At 41.2% G+C, this 25,923-nt stretch overlaps 1 protein-coding gene across 1 annotated transcript in view; it reads left to right on the forward strand.

Moving 5' to 3' along the window:
* The window catches only part of syt14a (synaptotagmin XIVa), a gene marked incomplete at its 3' end in the record, with an annotated part of 44,766 nt that extends 29,686 nt beyond the window's left edge, over positions 1–15,080 (forward strand). The window contains exons 4-8 of the mRNA XM_080550515.1: positions 2,728–2,993; positions 4,960–5,409; positions 9,572–9,773; positions 12,081–12,137; positions 14,767–15,080. Of these exons, the coding sequence (XP_080406641.1) occupies positions 2,728–2,993; positions 4,960–5,409; positions 9,572–9,773; positions 12,081–12,137; positions 14,767–15,080 (1,289 nt within the window). The remainder of the gene's footprint in view (positions 1–2,727; positions 2,994–4,959; positions 5,410–9,571; positions 9,774–12,080; positions 12,138–14,766) is intronic.
* Between the last annotated feature and the right edge of the window lie 10,843 nt (positions 15,081–25,923).

Below are 25,923 nucleotides of genomic sequence, written 5' to 3' on the forward strand. Positions count from 1 at the left end.
CGCAGATGTATTCTTATGGCGAAATGAACGATATGAGAGGATATGGGAGGGGAAAATCACAGTATACCCACTAGAAAACACTAGACTACACCACTGCCTCCACCTATTAAGAGGACTAAGCTGGGTGAGTGGAGAGAGAGACTGCTTGAAAACTCACCTTAGTTTTCCTTAGTTTAGTATCAACAACTGTATTTACTGCTCCTGCCTTTAACACTAGAACAGCCATGAGTAAAGGCATTTTTTATATCTTTGCACTCGATTAAATTTCAGGACCCTCCTTTCACGACTTTTCCTAGATACAGTATGTGCGTTCTACCAACCAGTATCCTTACATTTTCTAAATCACATCAGAATAAGCTAATATAAACAGGGGTGCACATAACTGGTGCGCCAGTGCGCATGCATCGCCAAAATGCATGCTGCGCGGCAGATCAGCCGTATGAAGGCGCTTTTGCGCACCAACAGCTGGGTCCAAGAAGCAAGCCCCACTAAGTAACTATTTGCCGTCACCTCAGCCGAAGGCCCGACGAGTAATCCATCACAACAGTCGACCGACGACGACCACGGCGACTCCCCTCACGAAAACATTCGGAAAGTAGCGTAACTCGCACTTTCATTCCGCGTATCGCGTATCGCATGGTTATCACGCCGCACGTGAAGATTCAGTCCCGAACGACTCGTCGCTAAAAGGAAAAACAACACCAAGGGACTTCACGTTTCTTTTCTCTGAAGCTTTCAAACGTTCAGACGTTTGTTTTACAGCTTCATTATCGCACCTAGACCCAGGGAATATGGTTGGGAATTCTATTAGAAAAGAAAAAAAAAGACTTTGTTGCACAATCAAAATAATGAGCTATTTAAAGTGATAGCCTACAACATCCTCTACCATGGTTGAAATTGAGGACAGTAATAACAGCAGTCAAGAGAGCAGTGATGATGATGATTAAGCTTGTAGCATAAATAAAATGCTTAAGCTGTAACTTTTTGTTGAAAAGTTGATTTCATTGTGTTTAAAGGAGTCTGACAGACTTTCATGCTTAAAGAGCAGTCATTTGATTTTGCATTCGTCTCTTTTGTTTTGCACACAATCATTTGTTCGTTCATCTTTATTTATGAATAAATGTCGTTTTGCTAATATAAGTTATCCATGTATCCCTTTTTTATCCATCCCCTGGGACGGGTCGTGACTCGCGAGCTCGGGGAGCACCAAGCAGCATCCCTAGGTGCTCCTCTGAGCACTGGCCCCAAAAAGTTATGTGCACCCCTGAATATAAAGCTATTTTGCAGTTTTTCTGTGTAGGAAGCAGGCTAATTTACAAGCGGCCAACTAGTGGTCGTTGTGTGTAAATAGCAGCTTGAGCATTGCAAAGAGGGGGTCATTTGATGCGGCTCTTTTAGTAGGTAAAAAAGGCACGGCTGTTCAAGTGTTAAAGAATCCCTTTTACTGTATACTTCTGAAATGAGCAAGCTCTTGCTGTTGTCAAACAAGACAAGACTGTGTAAGAAACATAAAAAACTAAAAGTTATTTGCATTATTTCTGCAGATGCCCTCCATATGTGACACGGTCTGGTGAAAAGGGCCGCACGTCGGCAATTCTCAAGTCGCGCAAACGAGCGAAAAGCTTCTTCTTCTCTAATTGTTGTTTTTCTAAATGTGTTTTCAGTTTTTTTTTCATATTACGAAAGTTTACGTTTTGAAGAGCCCACTCAATATATCAAACAACAGTTTTAGGATCACTAAATCTTATAATTAGTGAATGTAATGGAGACTAAAGAGATTAAAGTAGCCTCGCTTGATCATTCCACGCTAAAGAGCTGCGTAAAAAAAAAGACGTTTTACCATGAAACATGTCTTATGGACCAGAAAAAGTAGTATATACTATTTAATACAACAGTTAGTTCCGACCAAGTAATTTGATTTGACAAGAGGCATTCCATGAGGGCCGATATACAGTATAACAGCACTGGGACTTTTAACTATGTGTCACTCCGCCGCACAGGTGTTCTACTAAATGACCGTTAATTAGACTACATTGTTTGTGTTCAGGTTACTAGGCAACAGTCCAATTTAAGTTCAGTTGCGGAACTATTTTTTGTTTATTTTATGATTAAATAAACAAACAAATCATAATCTGTTGTCGCTTGTTAACTAATAAATGGCGCTGTAGAACTGTTGTATAAAAGCAATATCACACTTGAGGTCGTGCTGTTATACTGAATATCACTCAGCCTGCGGCCTCGTACCTACGACCGAATCACAGCTGTGCTGATATTCAGTATAACAGCACTCTCTCTCGTGTGATATTTCTTAAATCTCCTGCTTAATCCCAAAACCAATCCTCATAATTGTAGTTGATCAGTCAACTGTCCAGTTCCTAGTGAAACCGCCTAGGAATTTGAGAGATAGCTGTGGGCTTGGGCCTGATAACATAGTTTTAATAATAATAATAATACATTTTATTTATGGGCGCCTTTCAAGGCTCTCAAGGACACCTTACAAGACAGTTTAAAACCATATATCAAAACATTAAAATCAACAAAGCAAAATGAGATAAAAACAGCAAAATCAGATATAACAACAAACTAAATACAGGAGATCAAACCAAGTAAGCCATTGTGAAAAGGTGTGTATTAAGACTGGATCTGAAAGTGGTGAGAGTGTCAATATTGCGTAAGTTTTGGTTATTGGTTGTGTTATCGGTTGTGTTTTCGCATTCCTCCAATCAGTGAACTGCATCCAGAGGATGAGGCGGACGCCCCCGCTGGACGAGCTCCAGCCGCCGCCGTACCAGGACGAGGACGGCTCCCCGCGGATGTCCTGCACGCCCTCCGACCTCGGCGACGCCAAATGTGACCTGTCCCACGCCAGCGACACTCACTCCTATGACAAGTGCCCGAGTGAGGGCAGCGGAGGCCAGGAGACGGAGAGCTACCTCAACAAGGGCTACGAGGAGGACGCGCCCAGCGACAGCACAGCCATGCTCAGCCCGGAGGTGAGAGTGTGCCCCCACCGCCCCCATGTGCCCCCACCGTTGAAAAACTTTGCACTAAAGTGCCCTTTTGAGTGGTGAAATTAGAGGATGTGCCCTATTGGCTGCCCTTCCAATGGTCTAAACTTGACCATGTGCACTGATGGGGTCCCATGTTGTGCAGTAGGTGCCCTTTTTTTCTTTTCGCCCCTGCTCTTCAAACAGCCTGAGTCCGCCACTGTCCACCAGACTACCAAAAATAAATGCCTGGAACATAATATAAGCATAATATAAGCATAATATAAGCATATGCTTGATATAAGCATAATTATTGCATATATTATAATATATTATGCATATATTATAATATGCATCATATTATTGGAGTTGGAATTGGTCATGAAAGCATGAGATCTCACAGCCACAGCAAAATACTGGCATTAAGCTATGAATGCACAAGGTATTGAGATTAATAACATCAGCTTGCTTGTCAAGTTGGCAGTTGGATATTTCAGTGAGACATCAATACATTAAATAATACTCAATGAGATCATTCGCCATGTAACTAAACAACAACAACAACAAAAGAGCAATGTTGATGGATGGAGTAAGACTATGAACATCTTCACATGATGGAAACCATGGCAACCACGTATAAAAGAAAGTGCATACTGTCATGGAAACCTGATTTAAAAAGTTATGCACACCTGTGTTCCTTTTCAGCGTCTCTCTGTGAACTGGATCAGACTAGACTTGAGTTCAGAGAATTATATATGACAGTTTGACCTCTGCATTTCTCTTCGAGGAAAATTACTTTGGGAAAAGTATTCTCAAGACTAGTGCTTTTTCGTTTGTGTAGATGTTTCATGCATGGATATTTCAGCCAGTGATTATGTGTGGGTGTGGCTGTAAAGGGTAGAGATCGATCGGACACACTCACTTTGGACTTCAGGACCACACACAGCCACTCTCAACTTCCCCCTAACAAACGGCTCATCGTTTTGGAGACGGACACTATAGGAATTCCCTATAAACCCCTTAAAAGATTAGGTAGATATGGACAACAATATGTTGAAAACTACAGCTGGCATAACAAAGAGCTATGTATTTTATTTTATTTTTTATGATAATTGCTATTCCATACATTCTTTTCAGGGGGGGCAACTAGTTATCAATTGATGTGATTGACTTAGGCTCTCATATGATCCCCCTCTCCCACGCCGCACTGTCTAATAGATTTACTTCATAAATGTTCTTTGTTCTTTTTTTTATCTAACAGAAGCCCTTATACAGGGCATGGTACAAGAGCAAAGATACACTACGTCAAAAACACAAGGTAACTTCATGATCATCCTCATTCATCTTCACCTCTGTAGACCAATTCCCCAGATTTATCTTCGGCACAAATTGCACACTTAACTGCTTCTGTCGCCTACATGACAGGCAATAATTATGTCTGGAGTTAGCTGTAGAGAGCATGCTTATACTATCACATATTGGTCAATATTTCGAGAGCTTAGAATCATGAGGTTCTATCTCCGTTTCGGGTAGTACAGAGATATTGAGCGTCAAAGTTTTTACATTCCATTATATTTTTGTGAGATGGAACCGTTGTATTCTATTCATTACTAACTCAAAAAAATTCAACATTTTAAAAATAACACCACACAGGCATTAATAACCACCTAATGGATCAGATTATGTAAAAAACAAAATTTTGACAAAAATGGAGACAGAACCTTCTAACGTCACGAAATGTGTACCATGATCCATGAACAAAAAAACACAGACATCAACATACAGACACAACGTACAGACACAACATACAGACACAACGTACATCTCCATTAACTAGAACATCTTGACTGAAGCTATAGGCTGGTGTTGACTTGGTTTATACCATAGATTGTTTACTATGGTTACTATGGTTACGTCACGATTTGATGTGATGAGTCACGTGTCATAATGATGTCATAATGTCTCTTTCCAGGACATGTCCGCCCGAGGGTCGGCGGCGCAACTCCCAAAGGGCTATGAACCGGATCCCGTGGCCAAGTACGGCACGCTGGACGTGGTGTTCGACTACGACTCTGAGGACCAGAGGCTGGCGGTGACAGTCACCGCTGTGACGGACATCCCCGCCCTGAAGCGGACAGGCAACATCTCCTGGCAGGTCCACCTGGTTCTCCTGCCCACCAAGAAGCAGAGGGCGAAGACGGGCATCCAGAAAGGCCCCTGTCCGGTGTTCACAGAGACCTTCCGTTTCAGTCACGTCGAATCAGAGATGATCGGCAACTACGCCATTCGGTTTCGCCTCTACAGCGTGCGGCGTATGAAGAAAGAGAAGGTGCTAGGAGAGAAGGTGTTCTACCTCACCAAGCTGAACCTGCAAGGGAAGATGTCTGCACCAGTGATACTGGACCCTTGCTGTGCACTCCCAGTGAGTAGATCTAAGTCATATACAAGCATGTACTCGACACTAGAGGGTAAAGGTTTGAGGGCGTCACCTGTATATCATTTGGTACAAGCCCCATGGTTCATGGTCACTCATTTCAAGTTTCCTGTTTTACAAGCTGGACATTCTACTCTGTGTATAGGCCTATTAGGCCAAGCCAAATGACTTAATTAGTAGATAGTAGGTGTGTAACAGTACACATATTCGTACAGAAATGTTTTGGTTCTTTCTTTCGGTTAAGTATGCGTGTGTACTGAAGGAATGCAGCATTGTTTTAACCACCGCATGTGCAGAACATTTTTGTGTATGCAGAACTTTATGTTGAAGTAATCTCAGTCCTTACGCATATGCGCACACGCCACAGAGTATTGTAATGTATTCTTAAGTGTCCTGTTTGGAAGAATTATGGTAACTCAGTTAACTACAATGTGATAGGATGACCTGACCTGGAAGGACAACACAAAAGCCACCATCAAGAAGGCACAACAGCGGCTATACATCCTGAGAGTCCTCAGGAAGGAACACAGCAAGCAGGAGATACTGGTGACCTTCTACCGCGGCGCAGTGGAGAGCATCCTCACCTACGGCATCTGCAACTGGTTCTCCAGCTGCACAACCGCGGAGAGAAATGCGCTACAGAGAGTCGTGAGAACAGCCCAGAAGATCACCGGCGCCCCCCTCCCCTCTCTGGAAGAGCTGTACAACACACGCTGTCTCAGGAAGGCCTCCAAGATCTCCAGGGACCCAACACACCCTGGGTACGAACACTTTACCCGGCTGCCCTCGAAAAGGCGGTTCAGGACCATGGCCGCAAGGACAAACAGACTGAAGAACAGCTTCTACCACAGGGCCGTCCAGGCCCTGAACACAGCAAAGACCTAGGTTCTGGGCCCTGGACAGTCTGGACGGATTGATGGCAGCTGCTGGACTGAAAAAATCAGGTGTAGTGCTGAGGCACAAATATGTACATTTCAAGCCTGCAAACTGCGACACTTTAAATAAATGTGCAATAACACTATGTGCAATATGACAACCCTAGTCGTCTATCTGTACAGTATAGTATAGTGGATAGTGTACATAGCCTTTATTTATGTAAACCAGCTCCTTCCCTTCTTGTGTTTTTTTTTTAAGTGTTTTTTTTTTCTTTCCTAACACCAGGGGAGCCACCCCTCCTAAATGTCGTTGTTTGGTACCTGTACTGTAGCAATGACAATAAAGACCATTCATTCATTCATTCATTCATTCATCATTCATTCGATAGACAAAGACAGAAAAAAAAAAATCCCCGCACCAGAGTACCAGTGTACTAAAGCGGTAGAATGACAGTTCAATAGTTTTTTAGACTCGGATCTATTCATACAACAAGGGACAAAGCACTTTCCCATTTTTCCCATATTGTCAGCGTCTTTGAGGCTCAGAAAAGCGCTATACAAATATAATTAATTATTATTATTACTGCAGCATTTCGAAGAGAGCGCCTCAGCCAACGTTGGACCCGGAAACACGTCACGACTTAACAACCGAATTGTGTATTGAAGCGCTCTCCTAGTTCATTATCGTGGATGTTATAGCGTACATTATGGGTAGCCGATCACTAGTGCGATTCTGAAGTTCGCATTGCGATGTGTCTTAAAACTTCGTCTTAAAACTTAAAACCTCAAATATATTCGATCGCATCAAACTAAATGAAAATAAGCAACATTGAGAAGAAGCTAATGTGCGTTCACGCGAATGGTACTATTGACAGGCGACCCATAATATACACTATAACATCGACCATGATTTAGGAATAAATATCTGTGAAATAACAGCAAGTCTATTTTATTCTGCATTTGGCTTAATGGAATTATACTGTTTTTAAACTTAAAAAGTAGGTTATGGTCATTTTCAATTAATTGTATTTAAAATAGAATGAATGTGAAATAACAGTAATCAAGATTGTTTGAGATAGTAATGAACACTTGTATCTTTCTACAGTTTATCATTGTGAACAGGGGATTAATGCCTGTGAATTCAATTTGTTTGTTATTTAATTCATTTTGATTATTAATTTTTTTTTAAAAAGAAGAATGTTAGAAGAATGTTTAGCTCAGATTTTACCTACATTATTCCATTAGTCAATCCAAATGAAAAAAACAAGATATGAAATGATGCAGCGAATCACCATAAAAATATTTGTATTGATTTGTATTATTTTGAGGTCAAGAATATTTATTCCATTGTTGCTGTACAGTTCTACCGTCATTTAAGCAATATCACACGAGAGTGTATCAAGTGTGATATTGCTTTTATACAACAGTTCTACAGCGCCATGTATTAGTTAACAGTAATAAGCAACAACAGATTATGATTTGTTTGTTTATTTAATCATAAAAATAAAATAAAAATAGTTCCGCAACTGAACTTCAACTGGACTGTTGCCTAGTAACCAGTGGCGTACCGCAAAATCCCGAGGCCCCCCCGCAAGGTGGCGGCGGGGGCCCTTTCGCAACGGAGGTTAAAAAAAACGTGCGTTTTTTAGAGTCCGATGCGTTATTGACGTTGCGAAATTTCGCAATATGCACTCTACATTCTAAATGCTTGACTTAGCAAACGGTCAGGGCCGCTTGGGAGATATGCGAGGCCCTGTGCGAAGTCAGATTTGCGAGGCCTTTTATAATGATGTAGGCTACTATTATAACCGCGCGACACCAGGCACGTGCCGTGAGCTTTTAGATTGGGTAAGCTAGATAAGATATAGAAATACACATAATTACACAAATAATAATAATAATACACGCTATCAGTGAACACAGTTTCAAGGAAATGCAATTTTGATGGCCTAGAACCTGCTAATAAACTGTAGTGTCACTTTGTGATCAGATTACCAAAAACAAAAAAAACAGTTGCCAGTTTCGACTATATCAGGGGTGCTCATTGTTCAATCTTTTTTGAACCAAGATCTTTTCAAGTAGCCAACCTGCTGAAATCTACAAGTCCAGTTTCAACATCGCAAACGCACACACGCACAACACAGACACACACCGTTTCCATCCTCCATAGTAAACTCACAACACACTTTCTTTTCACACTTTGTCACGCAGGCACTTGACATCACATCACAAACCCTCCCTCTCTATCTCGCTCAAACACTTTTGGTCCAGAACCACTGGCACGGACAGCGACATTAGGCCTATCTCAGCGATTGATTAAGCAGCTCTCTCTCCAAACACAACGGCACAGGCCTACATTCAAAGGTAAAAGGAAGTCTTAAATAAGAAGCCATAACCAGCAGCACAGCAGTACTCAAACCATATAAACAAGCATAGATCGCCACCAGCCTCGCGAATCATATAAATCATATAAACCGCTCATACCAGGCTTGCTGGAACCCCCTAGCGACTCTCCCTTTCTGGGTGTGCAGATCGGTGAGCGGTGGCTTGGGGCGGCCTTTAGCCAGTAGTTCTGTTTTTCCAGTCCGGTCCAGTCTACGAAATCCCTTTATGTCGCTGACAGTAATGTCCATATTCACAAAATCAAGCAAGTTATCCTTATTGATTATTATTATTTAGATCGTTTGAGCTAGCTAACATAAGCTATTCTGCCGGGCGAGAGAAAGTAAGGTGAAATGTTAAGTGAACTTGAAAGTGATAAGAGCCAATCAGTAGCTCTTATCGGAATGAAAGAACTACTGATTGGCTGGTAAGCATGCTTACCCTGGCCACATTAAACAGCGGGCTGAGGCATAAAAATAAATAAAATACATTTTCACGCATTCGAATGTACGCGAGGGAAAGCAGAGAGAGAAGTGCCGGTTCGCGTTCGCGTTTGGGAACCTCCGAACGTTGGCGTATAGGCCTATATATTAAAATTAAGGTTGACACAATGAAGGGCCACTTATTTTCTTTGTTTTATAAAAAACACGCTTGCGGGCCCGTCCGCTACGCCACTGCTAGTAACCTGAACACAAACAATGTAGTCTAATTAACGGTCATTCAGTATAACATTTGTGCGGCGGAGTGATACATATAGTTAAAAGTCCCAGTGCTGTTATACTGTATATCAGCACTCATGGAATGCCTCTTGTCCAATCAAATGACTTAGTCGGAACTAACTGTTGTATAATGAATGATGAAAGCATTGACCCTGTCCCCTGGTGTGTCAGCAGGGCGGGGAGTCTCACGGTGAATCTCAGGTCAGCATCTCTGAGATGTCGTGCAGCGAGAGCGCCTCTTCCTTCCAGTCAGCCAACCAGTGCTCCACTCCAGAGATCCTGGTTGGGCTGGTCTACAACGCCACCACAGGCCGTCTCTCAGTGGAGATCATCAAAGGCAGCCACTTCAAAAACCTGACTGCCAATAAGCCACCCAGTAAGTACACTCATGTATTCTGCTGTGTTGCTTGTGGACAGTTTGTCAATATTATGTAATCTGAACAGTGGCGGACTCAGGCTGTTTGAAGGGCAGGGGTGAAAAGAAAAAAGGGCACCGACTGCACGACATCAGTGCACATGGTCAAGTTTAGACCATTGGAAGGGCAGCTAATTGGGCAAATCCTCTCATTTTGCCACTCAAAAGGGCATTGTTGACACTCAAAAGGGCACTTAAGACAGACGTTTTTCAACCGTGGGGGCACCAGGAGGGGCGGTCGTCACCCCTGCCCCCCCCCTGAGTCCGCCAGTGAATCTGAAGAAGAGATAGGAAACCTGGTTGTAAGATGATCTGGTCTGGTCCATGTGAAGGAGAACCAGAGTTGAACTGCATACAGTACAGTAGGTCAGTGTTTAACACTAGAACAGCCGTGCCTTTTTTTACCTACCAAAAGAGCCGCCTCTCTTTATAATGTGAAGCTGCTATTTACACACAACGTCCACTAGTTGGCCGCTTGTGAATTGGCCTGCTTCCTACACCGAAAAACGACAAAATAGCTTTATATTAACTTATAATGATGGGTTTTTTAAAATGTAAGGATACTGGGTGGTAGAACGCACATATCTAGGAACAGTCATGAAAGGAGGGCCCTGAAATTTGATTGAGTGCAAAGATATAACATGTTTTTTACTCACACGTTCTTTTACTCAAATGACCCCTTCTTCTTTCGTGTAACGTCAGAGGTCCAACTCGGTGTCGCGTAACCATGCCCGCATCTCTGGTTCTAAGTCGAAGAGGCTGGCTTCTGAGGGTGGTCTATATAAGGGGCAGATGGTGATTATATGGTCGGCGGTCTGCTCTGGGTCACCGCACTCGCATGCCGCACTGTCCGCCAGGCCCCACGCCTTCATTGATGTTTTAAAGCGACCGACACCAGTTCGTAGACGGTTCAGTGTGGTCCATTGCCGGCGTGGTAGGTCGTCTCCTCCAATGGCGCCATCTCCAATGACCCCTCATGGCTGATTAAGGGTTAAAGGTTCATGCTTATAAGGTAAATACATTATTCGGCTATGGCAGAAAGGAAAATGGCCGCCATGGCCACCTGAACACTTTATAATGTTGTATATGGTATCATTGTAATCCTTGACCTTCAAACCATAGGGGTAGACATCATCTGTTCGGTGTTATCATGTTTGGTTCAAGAGATATGAAGCAAAATACACAATTCGGCTATGGCGGAAAGGAAAATGGCCACCACAGCCACTAGGAGGAGTTTTTTCGAGGGCTTCACGTCTGAAAATGTTCAGAACAACAAACTGTACAAGTGTACCAAGTTTCGTGCTTTTATGAAAAAGTGAACGATTACCCTAACATTTGGCGCACATTACCCCCGCTAAGGTTCAAATGGTTGGCTACCTCAATGCTGCTGCTGCTGCTGCTGCTGCGACAGACACCTGCTGCGACAGAGGTTTTATTTAACGTGTTCTATTTGGTCGTACGGTTCAGCATACGCCCTCGGCGTGCTGGAGAGAGTCTTTTGCCATAAAAATTGTTATTATTTTCAGTTATTATTAGAAAATAATAATAATAATAACTTTCATTTATATAGCGCCTTTCAAAAACCCAAGGACGCTTTACAAGGGAATGAACGGACAGACAAAACAGAAAACAAACAAAACAAAACAGAAACAGTGACTAGGGGCCAAAGGCCTTGCTGAACAGATGGGTTTTAAGGGCTGATTTGAAGGAGTTCAGGGTGGGGGCGTTGCGGATCACTATGGGGAGAGAGTTCCAGAGCGTAGGTGCAGCCACGCTGAAGGCTCTGTGCAGCCACGCTGAAGGTCCGTAGGTTGGTGCGAGGGGTGGATAGCAGGCCCATGTCTGCGGACCGCAGGTTCCGGGAAGGGGTATGTTGGGAGAGTATGTCAGAATATACATACATTCATAGTCATAATTCCTAATACTGTCTGAACAAAACTTTGCATTGCTTCGTTCACCAAACAGGAGACGGCCCATCTCTCTCCTCACACTACCTGCTGCAAACTTCCTGTTTTTTCCCCATTTGTCCCTCATCCCCCCTCCAATCCCTTCAAACTACCAGAGGATCCAGCAAGTTCAAACAAAAAACACACTATTGTTGAACTTTGTGTGATACTGTTGAACCTTTTGACCCTGTTTCTCTCTCCTGCTGTTGTCTGTGTTCTCTCTCTCGCTCTCTGTGTTTCCCCTCCTCCTGAAACTCTCTCACCCAACTATTGACATCTTGGTCCATTGTTTCTCTTACTGCTTCCCAACCCTTGTTGTCAGATGGGCTGTTCTGTTGTCTGAAACACTTGATAGGAGGCCAGGTTTATATTATCAGAGGTGAGTCTCTCTGTCTGACTGAGGTGTCTGCCAGCTTCCTACTATCAGTGTATTTTCTCTGTCTCTGTCTCTGTATCTGTATCTCTCTCTCTCTCTCTCTCTCTCTCTCTCTCTCTCTCTCTCTCTCTCTCTCTCTCTCTCTCTCTCTCTCTCTCTCTCTCCTCTCTCTTTCTCTCTCCACTGAGGAGGTAGACTAGAGGGTGGCAGTATGTTCTCATGGATGTAGGGTCATTGAAGGAACTATTCTACAGTTTCTTTTCAGCAAAACTTTATTATACAGTACTATTACCATTACAATATGGTAACTATAACATTTTCAGCAATAATGTATAGTAACAATTGGTGCAAGAACATTGTTAACTTATTGGTAGCAATTGGTACTTTCTGGTATTTGCTACAAAGAATCCCCAGTAGTAGTAGTAGTAGTAGTAGTAATAGTTGTTAGGCTGTTACTATACCGTTTTCAGATAAGAATTGGGGTAATAAGTGTAAGATAAAAGAAATGAACACCACAATTGTAACTGTTGACATTCAGCCACAAATTACATTCAACCACAAAGCCCTAACTTCTTCAGATGAAAAGTATAGTAGACCAGGACCCCAATTAGGCCCTGTTTGGCCTTCTATAGGTTATCTTTAAAACAGTACTGTATAGGACACATCCACTCATCAAGAACATTGCTAACTCAGAGCCTTGCAAATCGTGACGTTAGAATTCTAAGGTTCTATCTCCATTTTTGTCAAAATTGAGTTTTTTACATAATCTGATCCATTAGGTGTTTATTAATGCCTGTGTGGTGTTATTTTTAAAATGTTGACATTTTTGAGTTAGTAATTCACAAGATACAAAGGTTCCATCTCACAAAACATAATGGAATGTAAAAACTTTGACGCTCAATATCTCTGAACTACCCTAAACGGAGATAGAACTTTATAATTCTAAGCTCACGAAATGTGTGACTGGGTGTTTATACTTTGTCTGTCTAACCTCCTCCCCTGCCCTGCCTTTTATCATACTGTACCCCGTCTACCCCTCGGCCTGGCCCCCTGCTTCTCTTCATTGTATTGTGGTTGTCAGTGTTGCCTGAAAATCATCATGTCTTGCTTCTCCATAACAAGTCTTGGTTTCAGCCAACTTTGCACTTTTGCGTCATTCCAAGTGCTGTGACAGGCTTTAAGGTTGGCTCTATTTTGTAGTGGTCTAAATAGATTAAGCCAGTGACTGGCTACATTCAATAAGCAATGCAGTTTGTGCTTAGGTCTTCTGTTGCATTGTCTACTACTTTTTAAAATCAGTTCGTCTATGCAAAATGTGAGACTAGACTTTCGATACCCAGCCAACAGCCATTTAAACTCCTGAGATTTGCTTACCTGCATAAACACGACTAGCCAGCAGATGTTTTGGGTTGTTTGTGCTTTTTCTGCATCTCGTTTCTGCATTGACTTTGGATTGCATAGAGAAAAGGAAAAGTAACATCAGGTTACACTGAATAACCTGAAAGAGCCAGAGCCTGATTCAGGCAACAATTGATGTCTTGAGTTTTGCAAAGTTGTGTGTCGAGAGTAGTGAGAATGTAGATGTGAAGGGCTCATGGAGCCAGTTTTCCATAGCAACATTCAGCCTGTCAGTCACTTTAATCGGCAGGCATAGCCCCTCTCATTCACTAACAATACTAGTAGATGCGCCCCACTGCTGCTGGCCACTTAAGACGTTGACAGTTTTATATTTGAACCCATTCAACAGCAGGCGAAAAAAAAAGAAATCAAGGCTATTTTAGTGGTGCTTTTATGTCAAAGAAAGCAAGAGAACCTCCGAATTCAAGGCGAGATCCATCTTGGAAAGCAGCTGGCGCTCAACAGCATAAAAGCCCTCTGCAATTCATTCCTTTACCCACTCACACACAAGAGCAGAATACAGAACATGTTTATGGAGTGTGGTTGTAGGCACAGGCGAAAAACATCCTCAAAGAGCCTTTGTGATTGGTACCCTCGCCACATCTTCTTACAATTTGATTTGCAGTGTCGTCAGTTGTTGTCAGATGTTCTGTGGGGTTTTTGCACGGAGTTGAAAAAGAAAGGGAAAAAAGAAAAATGATTCATATGTTGAATATTAACTTGCGAATGGCACAAAATGAATTGCCTCCTTGGGAGGGGATGAATACATTGAATAAGGAACGATTAAGGAATAAGCGCTGAGATCTAGGAGGTAGGAAAGTCGAATGTGGGTAAAATGTGGCAAAAGCAAATTCAAGAATTTAAGTTATTTTTTTATCATACTTGTTTCACTTTGACTGCATAATTCTCACTGGGCATGGGTCGATCTACAATGTAGCTACTGTAATGTAGGTTTGGACATTGATAATCTTCACAGTTTTGCATGTTATATGTCATACATATGTCATATTGTACAGTAGCTTAACCATTTGCTGTATTATATGTGTATGTGTACATATTTGTTGGCGAATATTTTTTTGGCTAGAGGGATGTATGCCGTTGATGCATAAACCCGTAAAATGTATCAAAACTTTTTCAAATATTTTCCTTATATAGTATTTGTACCATTTGTGTGGGGACAATTATGCCATTTTTCGATTATAATCCCTATTCCCTTTCCATTCCTTCTCCTCAGACACATACGTCAAGCTGACCTTACTGAACTCAATGGGCCAGGAGATGTCGAAATGTAAAACATCCGTCTGCCGCGGCCAGCCCAACCCGACGTACAAGGAGACGTTTGTGTTCCAGGTGGCGCTCTTCCAGCTCTCCGACGTCACACTCATCCTCTCCGTGTACAACAAGCGTAGCATGAAACGCAAGGAGATGATTGGCTGGATCTCGCTAGGCCTCAACAGCTCTGGGGAGGAGGAACTCACACACTGGACCCAGATGAAAGAGTCCAAAGGACAACAGGTCTGCCGGTGGCACAGTCTACTGGAATCCTAGAAGGACTGGAGGACTGGATAAGGACACACTGGAAGAGGAGGGTAAATGGGGAAAACACGAGGGTGTGGTCTCTGCTCAGGCGAAACTGTCTCTTTTGTGCACTCCCAGTTATTACCATTTGGGCATGATGGGATGAGGTTATGTGGCTTATGTAAAAGGACTGACACTCACAGCTAGGTAGAGTGTTATTTAATTGTACACATTATTTATTTTTTTAAATCAACTTTGTTTGGATGGTTAAACACTTGCCAAAGTTGATACGAAGGTTCCTGCCATAGATTCTTCTGCAGGGTCAGGGTGGTAGTTTGAATTGAAATGTAGGTTATGATGTAGCCTAACCATGGATCCATCCAGACTAACTAAAGGCACATTGGAGGAGCACATTAACAGTGGAAAAAAGTACCTCAAATACTCCCTACTGTACTTCGTGAGCTTAGAATGATAAGGTTCTATCTCCGTTTAGGGTAGTTCAGAGATATTGAGCGTCAAAGTTTTTACATTCCATTATGTTTTGTGAGATGGAACCTTTGTATTTTATGAATTACTAACTAAAAAATGTAAACGTTTAAAAAACAACACCACACAGGCATTAATAAACACCTAATGGATCAGATTATGTAAAAAACTCAATTTTGACAGAAATGGAGATAGAACCTTATAATTCTAACGTCACGGCTAGTCACACTTGTATTCGTAATGAACAACTCATGGCATTCTGGTCCGGCACTTTTCACCCTCTGCCACCACCAATCCTTTTTTTTCTCTTACTGTTTCCAGATTGTAACTTTTTGTGGGAGGAGAACAGTATGTTCTTGCAACACTTTTTTGCAATGTCAAAATGTGAGCCGGGTATGTTTTAATGAATCAAAACGAATCGAAAATCTTGTGTAGTTTGAGTCATTGCATGTAAAGGCCAAGATATATCTGGCTGACTATTGACAGTGCGGTCAATAATCAAACTCAGACTTCACATTCAGGGTCTAAGCTAGGTTAGAAGACTAGGTGGACACTAGCATACCAAAGTGATTGTGTGATAAATCTCTTACGGTTTAGTTTTTCCGTACTGCTTTTCACAATGACTTTTCAGATAAACATACAGTACTGGCATGTGTGTGTGTAATTCATAGGGAAGTTATCACGTTTTTAGGGTACATAATAGTATCGCCACATGTGGAATAGCATCTTTAGCAACTTTTATCTAACAAATATTTGCCCTGGTGCTTTGTGGGAAAACTTGTCTGTCTCCAATACACTATATATGCTCACACATCACATAACGAAACAAAACGTTTCTTTCCTCTTCTCAGCCCTGGTGCTGTGTGCTGTGGTGGCACACCCAGAATCCCTTTCACTTGCCTTAGACTCTTGGTTTCCCAGGATCCAATCCATAGACATGAGATGGAGTGAGCTCTCATGTGGGGCTTGAGTGCATACTATGAGCACATACACAAGTCCCACGGAAGCTCACAAAAAGCACATAGAGGAAACATGGTACAATTAGACCTGGTTAACATTTTTATCCCAACGGTTTTTGTGATCTCAGTTTGAATTGTTAGCAAGTAACCATGGTGACTTAATAGATGCTCACTCCCTCTTGTTCATGGGCAGCAAGAGTTGTGCCTGGCTGGCTGTGGCGGGTGGGATGAAGTTAGCAATGTGGCTAGCTGCTTCTGACAACATGTCGTGAGCTTAGAATCATAAGGTTCTATCTCCGTTTAGGGTAGTTCAGAGATATTGAGCGTCAAAGTTTTTACATTCCATTGTGTTTTGTGAGATGGAACCTTTGTATTTTATGAATTACTAACTCAAAAATGTCAACATTTTAAAAATAACACCACACAGGCATTAATAAACACCTAATGGATCAGATTATGTAAAAAACTCAATTTTGACCAAAAATGGAGATAGAACCTTATAATTCTAACGTCACGATGTGCTGAGCCTAATGGACGTGTCGAATTAAAGTTGTTTTATGGCCCAAAAAAGTGGTAGGAGGAATCTACAGTGTTGTGTCTGCTGTGTGTAGCTTTTTCTGTGGGCTTTTTCTGTAGGGGTAGGGTGTCACAAATCCTGTCTGTTCCATGACTTGATTGTTCTATTTGTTCAGAGCAAATACTTCTCACTTTCTTGATTGTTACACACTGTATACTTAATATAGATGTTTTCCTATCTATTTTTGTATTGATAATGGGGAAACTTAAATCAACACAATTATCTATTGCAAGTTAAATAGCTCTGTGAGCAATATGATGTTGGGGCCACAACTGTTGTTCGGGTCAGTTTGATACACAGTACGTATTAGTGAATTGGTGTGTTGAACCATTTTAACATTTATAATACAAGAGCAAATGAATGTTCTCTCACAATAAAACGGGGGGGGGAGGGAACTTGAAAATGGAGGAACATTTAAGTTGTCGTTGCTATCTATGTTGTTGTCTCTAGGTGCTGTCTTCAGCAGGTATGGTATGTGTCTCTAGTAGTACTGTTCTTTTTCCTGTACCCCCCACCCCCCACAAGAAATAAAGAAATACGAAGGGAAAATACCTACGTCAAGACAACTAGTTAGATATCCCCTTTTGAGTTGGTACACTTTAAAACACAAACACAAAAGCACATCCTTACAGCACAACAGTGAAAGGCACCTTGCAAAAGAGCAAGAATGGCTTGGAACATTCCGGAATGTAGAAACATTCACAGGAAGTCGCACACAATTAAAACAGTGGGAACCTCTCTCTCTCTCTCTCTCTCTGTCTCTCCCGCTCTCTCTCTCCATCTCTCTCTCTCTCTCTCTCTCTCTCTGTCTCTCCCGCTCTCCATCTCTCTCTCTCTCTCTCTCACTCTCTCTCCATCTCTCTCTCACTCTCTCTGTCTCTCCCGCTCTCTCTCTCTCTCTCCCACTCTCTCTCCATCTCTCTCTCTCTCCATCTCTCTCTCTCTGTCTCTCCCGCTCTCTCTCTCCATTTCTCTCTCTCTCTTTCCATCTCTCTCTCTCTCTGTCTCTCCCGCTCTCTCTCTCTCCATCTCTCTCTCCTGCTCTCTCTCTCCATCTCTCTCTCTCTCTGTCTCTCCCACTCCCACTCTCTCTCTCCATCTCTCTCTCTCTCTCTCTCTCTGTCTCTCCCACTCTCTCTCTCCATCTCTCTCTCTGTCTCTCCCGCTCTCTCTCTCTCTCTCCCCCCATCCCCTCCCCCAGAGAGTTGTTTGGGAAGGTATACTGTCTTGGTCGGATCAAAGATATGTCTGAGGCTGCTCATTCTGGCTTCTTATCCATAATAACACAAAAGACAGCAAAGATATCAGTAGTCCACTAAAGGTTTCAATCAACTAGACGTGGTCTCATGACATGTCAGTGTTTTCATAGGCATTGCATATCTCAAAGCATATTGCATCACCCTTTTTGATATGATACTGTATAGTATACAGTGTCCTCCATAAGTATTGGAAAGATGAAGCACTTTGTCTTCTTTAAGCTCTGTCCAACAGTTTAAATCAAACAATTCCTATGGGGTCAAAGTAGAGATTCTCACCTTTAATTCAATGGGTTTCAGATTGGATTCGCCATTTTAACACAACAACAGCCGTGCCTATTTTACCTTCTAGTAGAGCCGCCTTGGGGGTCAAATAGACCCCCTTTTTAGAATGTAAATCTGCTATTTACACACAGAGATCACTAGAGGGCGCTTCTTTTTTTAGCCTGCCTCCTACACAGAAAAACTGCAAAACAGCTTTGTACTATCTTACCCTGAAGTGATTTTGAAAACGTAAGGATACTGGGTGGTAGAACGCACATATCTAGGAAAAGTCATGAAAGGAGGGTCCTGAAATTTGATCGAGTGCAAAGATATAAGTTTGTTGTCTTACTGTATGATGCCGATGCATTTCGTGAGCTTAGAATGATATGGTTCTATCTCCGTTTAGGGCAGTTCAGAGATATTGAACGTCAAAGTTTTTACATTCCATTATGTTTTGTGAGATAGAACTTTTGTATTTTATTAATTACTAACTCAAAAATGTAAACATTTTAAAAATAACACCACACAGGCATTAATAAACACCTAATGTATCAGATTATGTAAAAAACTCAATTTTGACAATAATGGAGATAGAACCTTATAATTCTAACGTCACGATCTGCCAAGTTATGATGGAATTCACTGATTTTCACCAGCATGACACCAGATGAATCCCCTGTGTGCAATCCATTAGGACTACGTTTCTAAAAACATTTACAGAATGGTCTGTTACAATGAGCTATGAGCGGCGAAAGAGCTAATAGAAAGTCTTACGATGCAATAGGACACCGGTTTGTCATTCGTTCTACATACAGTGCCCTCCCTCCTTAAGTCATGGGACAGAGAAGTGTTTTCTTCTTTTGGCTTGATACTCCCAGGGTATCCGCGGTGTCTTGAAAAGTATTAAAAGTTGATCAATCAATTTTGGGAAAATCAAGACCCTTAATAAGTATTAAAAAGTCTTATCACGATTTTATGAGGTCTTGAATTTTGTAGGTATGTTTCTGAATTAGACTCTGTCCAAAGAGTTTGAGTCCTAAACACTTTTAGTAAAAGTTCGTGAATTTATTCGTTTTATTAAAAAAACTAAGATGAACCGGAAATTCTGTTGTATGATAGTGGTCACTATAGTCTATTGCAAACTAAGACTGTTAAGTTAAAGGTGTCACTGATGTCAACGGTTACAGCTCGAAGTGGCGGTGAGGTCTGGAAAAATATTGAAAAGAAAAAAAGGGCACCTACTGCACAACATGGGACCCCATCAGTGCACATGGTCAAGTTTAGCCCATTGGAAGGGCAGCCAATAGGGCACATCCTCTAATTTGGCCACTCAAAAGGGCACTTTAGTGCGACGTTTTTCAACTGTGTGGGGGCACATGGTCAAGTTTAGACCATTGGAGGGGCACCAATAGGGCACGCCCTCTCATTTTCGCCACTCAAAAGGGCACTTAAGCAAGACGTTTTTCAACCGTGGGGGCACCAGGAGGGGCGGTCGCCCCCCCTGCCCCCCCCCCCATGAGTCCGCCAGTGCTGGAGACTGTTCGTGATCTCTGCCACAGCTGTTTTGGTTTTTTTCTTAATTATGGTGGTGAGCATATCAGGCACCAGTCTGTTTTGCTATTATAGATTGAACATTTTTGAATTTCCCTACTGTCTTCTGCACAAATGATGTGATGGAATACACCTGACTTACCAGAAACACCTGTCAAGCCCAATTGTCCCATTGCTTTGGGTGCCCACTTAGGGTGACTATGTAAGTGTTATCATTTCTAAATAGTGAAACCAATGCGTACAGAAATACCCTCAAATAACCCCCCCGAGACAACACAGGTGCACACCCACAAGGATATCAGAACTCAAAGCCAGCCTGAGTCTGCGCCCCTGGAGCAGTTAGGGGTTAAGTGCCTTGCTCAAGTGCACAACAGCAGTGGTACCTTCGATATGATGCCAGCAACTCTCCAGTCACCAGCTCACATCCAGCTCCCTCCTGAGGTGGGGATCGAACCAGCGACCTACCAATTGTCTCCCTAACCTCTAGGCTACCTGCCGCCCCCACCTTATAGTAATTGGTGTTCATTTCCAATACAAACTTTTGGGAGTATAGAGCCAAAAGACAAAACAATGCTTCACTGTCTCACTGCAGTTTACAACAAGTATTATAATGTAGTAAAGCAAATATAAATAGTTGATAATGTGTTATACACAGGTTGTGAGTTTAGAATGATAAGGATCTATCTCTGTTTAGGGCAGTTCAGAGATATTGAGCATCAAAGTTTTTACATTCCATTATGTTTTGTGAGATGGAACCTTTGTATTTTATTAATTACTAACTAAAAAATGTCAACATTTTAAAAATAACACCACACAGGCATTAATAAACACCTAATGGATCCGATTATGTAAAAAACTCAATTTTGACCAAAAATGGAGATAGAATCTTATAATTCTAACGTCACGTGGTGCAGAGAAGCTTCCCAACCCTGTAGATGCTAGCACAAAGGTCACAGGTCACAGGTCACAAAGGCTGTGTAAAATAATGTCTCTCCATAACATTTTTTTTTCACAAGGTGTGTTTTCACTACTGTGGTTTGAAACATGAGACATTTTATAAGTGTGTAATATGTTTTGCATTATTGTAATTGTATCGATTAATAATGAATTGACATTTTTATTTTAATTCAAACATTTAGTAGTAGAAGTCTCGATCTTATTTCAATGTTTTCCTGCTTAAAAATGTAATAAACTGCCTATACCACCGATGTGATCGGTGCCTTACTTTTTTCTCTACGACTTGGTGTCACCGTGTGTTCATGTACTTCTGTACTTTCTTCTGTAGATCTCATTTGATTCGTAACAATGTTACATGATTATTTATCATGAGATCATGAGGATTTGTATGTGATGTCATAATTGTTTTAAAAGGGGAAGAGAAATACTATGTTTCTTAGTGTTTATTTGTAAACATTTTCAGCTTTTCAAGAATATGCCAGAACACATTTTTTTTTTTTTTAAATGAATGTGCATTTGTCCTGAGGGTCGTTTAGTGTATGTCTCGTCCTGAGCCTATAACAGTGAAAACAGCCACTAAAACGACCACTGTGATATTGCTTCCCTGGTGTATATTGAACTTATACTCGTTAGAATATAAAATATCATACTTTCTTTTCATACACTACTGTACACAGGAGCTTGTTTCCAATAGAAGGAGGAGAAAGATGACAGGTTTGTATTTGTAAGTAAAGTCAGAGGAAATGGTTGCACAATCACTACAACTTTGTTTGCAGAGAGAACATTTGACCACATTTAATGCAAGAAATGTAAGGATATCTTCCATTAGCAATGACAAAGATAACTGTCCCTGTTGGGAGAACCTTTTGAAAAATCCATTCCACAGCTACAATTCTACATGGAACTATAGAACCCCTTCCCCAGCTACAATTCTACATGGAACTATAGAACCCCTTCCACAGATATGGTTCTACAACATGGAGCTTAGAATTATAAGGTTCTATCTCCGTTTAGGGTAGTTCAGAGATATTGAGCGTCAAGGTTTTTACATTCCATTATGTTTTGTGAGATGGAATCTTTGTATTTTATTAATTACTAACAAAAACATTTCAACATTTTTAAAACAACACCACACAGGCATTAATAAACACCTAATGGATCAGATTATGTAAAAACTAAATTTTGACCAAAAATTTAGATAGAACCTTATAATTCTAAAGTCACTAACGGTACCCGCTGTTTGACTGCCTGGTTAGAAATCTTGTGAGGAGCTGGTGCTCATAGGAGGGTCATTTTTTTTATACAGTGCCTTTTCCGTCCCCAGTACTAAATCATGTTGTATTTTGTCTAAATTTGGACAAATACTAATTCCATTAGGTTTTTCATGTATAGTCAATTGTTATTTATTATGAATGCAATGATATGGGCTTCTAAGTTGTTGTTTACTACATTTTAAAAGCTTTGGTTAAAGATGTAAATTGGATTTTGCATGGGATTTGGGATGTCCCCAGTGTTGTTCATTCAACATCAATCCAAAAAATAACTATTAAAAACATATACATTTCCAAATATGTTATTATTATTTCATTTTCCTGATCAATATCTATTGAAATCAAATATAGTTTTTATCCATTTTTTTTTATTTTGTACAGAAAATTAAGGTTTTGCTTACAATATTGCTTGTCCCTGCGATCACTGTCCACCCTGTTATGCTGTGTTAATGTCCCTTTTAAAAGAAAACCTTATTTCTCAATCACATCACTCTCATGAGGTGACATCACATCAGTGGAGGGGATTTCAAATGTGGTAAGCTGTGTGATTTTCTACCTCTTTTACCATCTGATTTTTATGTTTTTATCCAGTGAGTTTAATGTGGTTGACCATAACGTGTCCACCCTGTTATGCCTAAATATTGAGGAGATCAATCAAATTGAATAATTTCAAAAAAAAGTATTTAGTGCAAATTAGATTCCTCATCAAGTATTCATGGTCATTCTAGGCATTATGCTAACACAAGCAGGCTAAAGGCTAACTTTAACTCAAAATGTCCACCCTGTTAGTGTCCACCCTGTTATGTGTCCACTCTGTTCTGGAGACACTCGCCCTATTCAACTACAGAGGATATTCTAAATAAAATAAAATGTAGGTGCCTGAGCTCGACCACTATGTTTTTCAGCCAGCTAGATATGTCCTTTATATAATAGAACATTAAAATATAGATAAATCAACAATTTATTTTTCACAAGTTATGAAGTCCAAATGGCACCGTATAAAAAAAATGACCCAGGAACATTTAGGAGTTGAGAAATCTGTCTGTAACCAGTGTCATTACAATGCTGCTCAACAATCTTGTTGCGAAGGTCTTCAGCTCTTCGCCTCTACCCATCATGAGATGTTTCTTGCAGGAAAGCTTGGTAACAATAAGGAGAGGGTGGCTGTGGCGCAGGTGGTAGAGCCGCTGTCTAATGATTGCAAGGTCGGCGGTTCGAGCCCCGGCTGGCCACATGTCGAAGTGTCCTTGGGGCAAGACACTGAACCCCAAATTGCTCCCAGTGAGCGGGCTGGCCGGCGCCTTGCATGGTACCACCATTGGTGTGTGAATGTCTGTGTGAATGGGTGAATGAGAGGCCGTTGTAAAGCGCTTTGGATAAAGGCGCTACATAAGTCAGTCCGTTTACCATTCAACAATAAGAGGTGAAAACCCTTTTTCAAAAAGTGGAAGTTCTTATCCAGCAACATGCACTAACCCAGCTGATTATAATTAGCACAGTTTAGGAGAACTCATTAGTGGCATAAGCTGGTTTAGTGCTTTTTCTTACTTAAGTGTTCAATACTTTTTCCTGTGTCATTTGTTGCACATAGCTTTTTTATGGATTGTAATGTTACAATTTCTTTAGTGGTGTAGTGTTATTGCGTTAATACTAATGTCTGGTCTAAATTGTATGTGAATATAGCTGCAATTAAAACAATTATTGATGTGTTGAATACTTATTTCCCCAATTGTGTATATATCCCATTTCATATTAGATTTTTGCAGATCTTTATTTTATTTTCACCACTGCAAAACAACCAACGGGTGGAGCTAGTGGAGCATTTTCTAAACGTTTGAGCATCATCACAAGTACAAACAAGACTGATTCAACTTGATTGGTGCTCTATCGTTTCAAATCCACCAAAAATCTTAAGAGTTTAAGAGATCATACTGTAACAATATATATATATACATTTAAATATATATTTATTATTATTATTATTAATAGTTTTTATTTATTATAAAACTGGCATTGCACATAATAGGTATTGGCTTCAGCTTACGTAAACTCTATATTACAGTATGATGGTCATCATGTAAATTAATATGTACCATTAAAGCATTTTTGGCTTTTGATTGCTGAGCAGACATGATTTGACTGTATTAACTTTGATAGAAGACTCTTTAACTTTACTAGGCAGCATGCATGGTGAGATGTTGGCGTGTATGTGTATGTCTGGTCCGGATTTGAAGCCGAGTGTGTTTTGGAGTTCATAGCCAGCAAAAACAGAGCGAAACACAACTGGAATAAGGGAAGGGAACATGTGAGAGAAAAAGAAGATGTATAGGCTAACACTGTGATAATAAACCGCGCAGTCAAGTCAAGCAGCAGGAATGGGCTCGCATCCCAAAGCTAAATAGGAAACACAGAACAAAACGTATTGCAGGGAAAACGCTGGAAAAAATAAGACTCGCTGCTAAATCAAAGGGGGGAAATGCATAACAGATGACTAGGCTCACTCCCTCCCCGCTCCTTTCTCTTTGTCGGTCAGAATCCCTGAAATCATTCCAGCAGAGACTACCACTGGAAGAACAACACTGGTGAGGAGGAGCGCTCCTGACTGAGAGGGATGGTGCGACGTCGGTGTTTTCTCCAGACGTTTCTCCAGATGTCCTTCCAAACGTAAACGCTTCTTGGTCGTCGCACCTTTTGCAAATCGCATCAGATGTATCTTTTCTCTCAGTGCAGACAGCCTGAATGGACTACACCACCACACCAACCTATGGTCAGGTTTTAGGAATAAGGAAAGTGTACTACTGCTGCTGAGGAAAGCGCGGGGTCCTCCGTTGCGCGGGTGGCATGCGTACGTCTACACGCACACGACTGTTACTTTGATTGATTTTGTATCACCTTTGAGATGATTATGTGACAAGAATACTATTCGTGAGCTGAAGTACAAAGTAGAGTGATGTTTATTTAAAGGAAACATCAATAATTCGACGCTGACGCGTATGATTACAGAATACGAATCGCAAGAGCAGCAGTGGTTTGACTCATACAAAGAACAAGTCTGGACAAGTACATCAATACAATCCCAGGTAGGTACATTCTGCATGGCTGATGAGTCTGTATGTGCATTGTAGCCTCATGTGTAATGATTGCAATATATCTTGCATGCTGTTGTTTGATTTTGGAATTTTGGAATTTTGGTAGATTTTGGAATTTTGGATTTTGGAATTCAAGTGAAATAATGATTAGCTCAGTTTCAACTTCTAACTCGCGGGTAGTCTGGATTCACTCATGATTGGGGATCATGTGTGGAATCTTGCCAGTTCAATGAATGCAATAGGATCAATCATACCGCAATAAATAAAGGCATTTATTTATAGTGCCTGATCCTTGATCCTTCTATCCTTTTGTGTTGACCAGTTAACCCTTCTACCAGAGAGCCCCCTCAACCTACCAACACCCCCACTAGCGTTACTCGGCCTGACATGACAAGCCTACATTTCGTGACGTTAGAATTATGTTTTATTTTTTTGTCAAAATTGAGTTTTTTTACATAATCTG

Source organism: Nansenia antarctica, assembly GCF_963989245.1.
Source record: "Nansenia antarctica genome assembly, chromosome: 1".
In the NCBI taxonomy this organism is placed as follows: Eukaryota; Metazoa; Chordata; class Actinopteri; order Argentiniformes; family Microstomatidae; genus Nansenia; species Nansenia antarctica.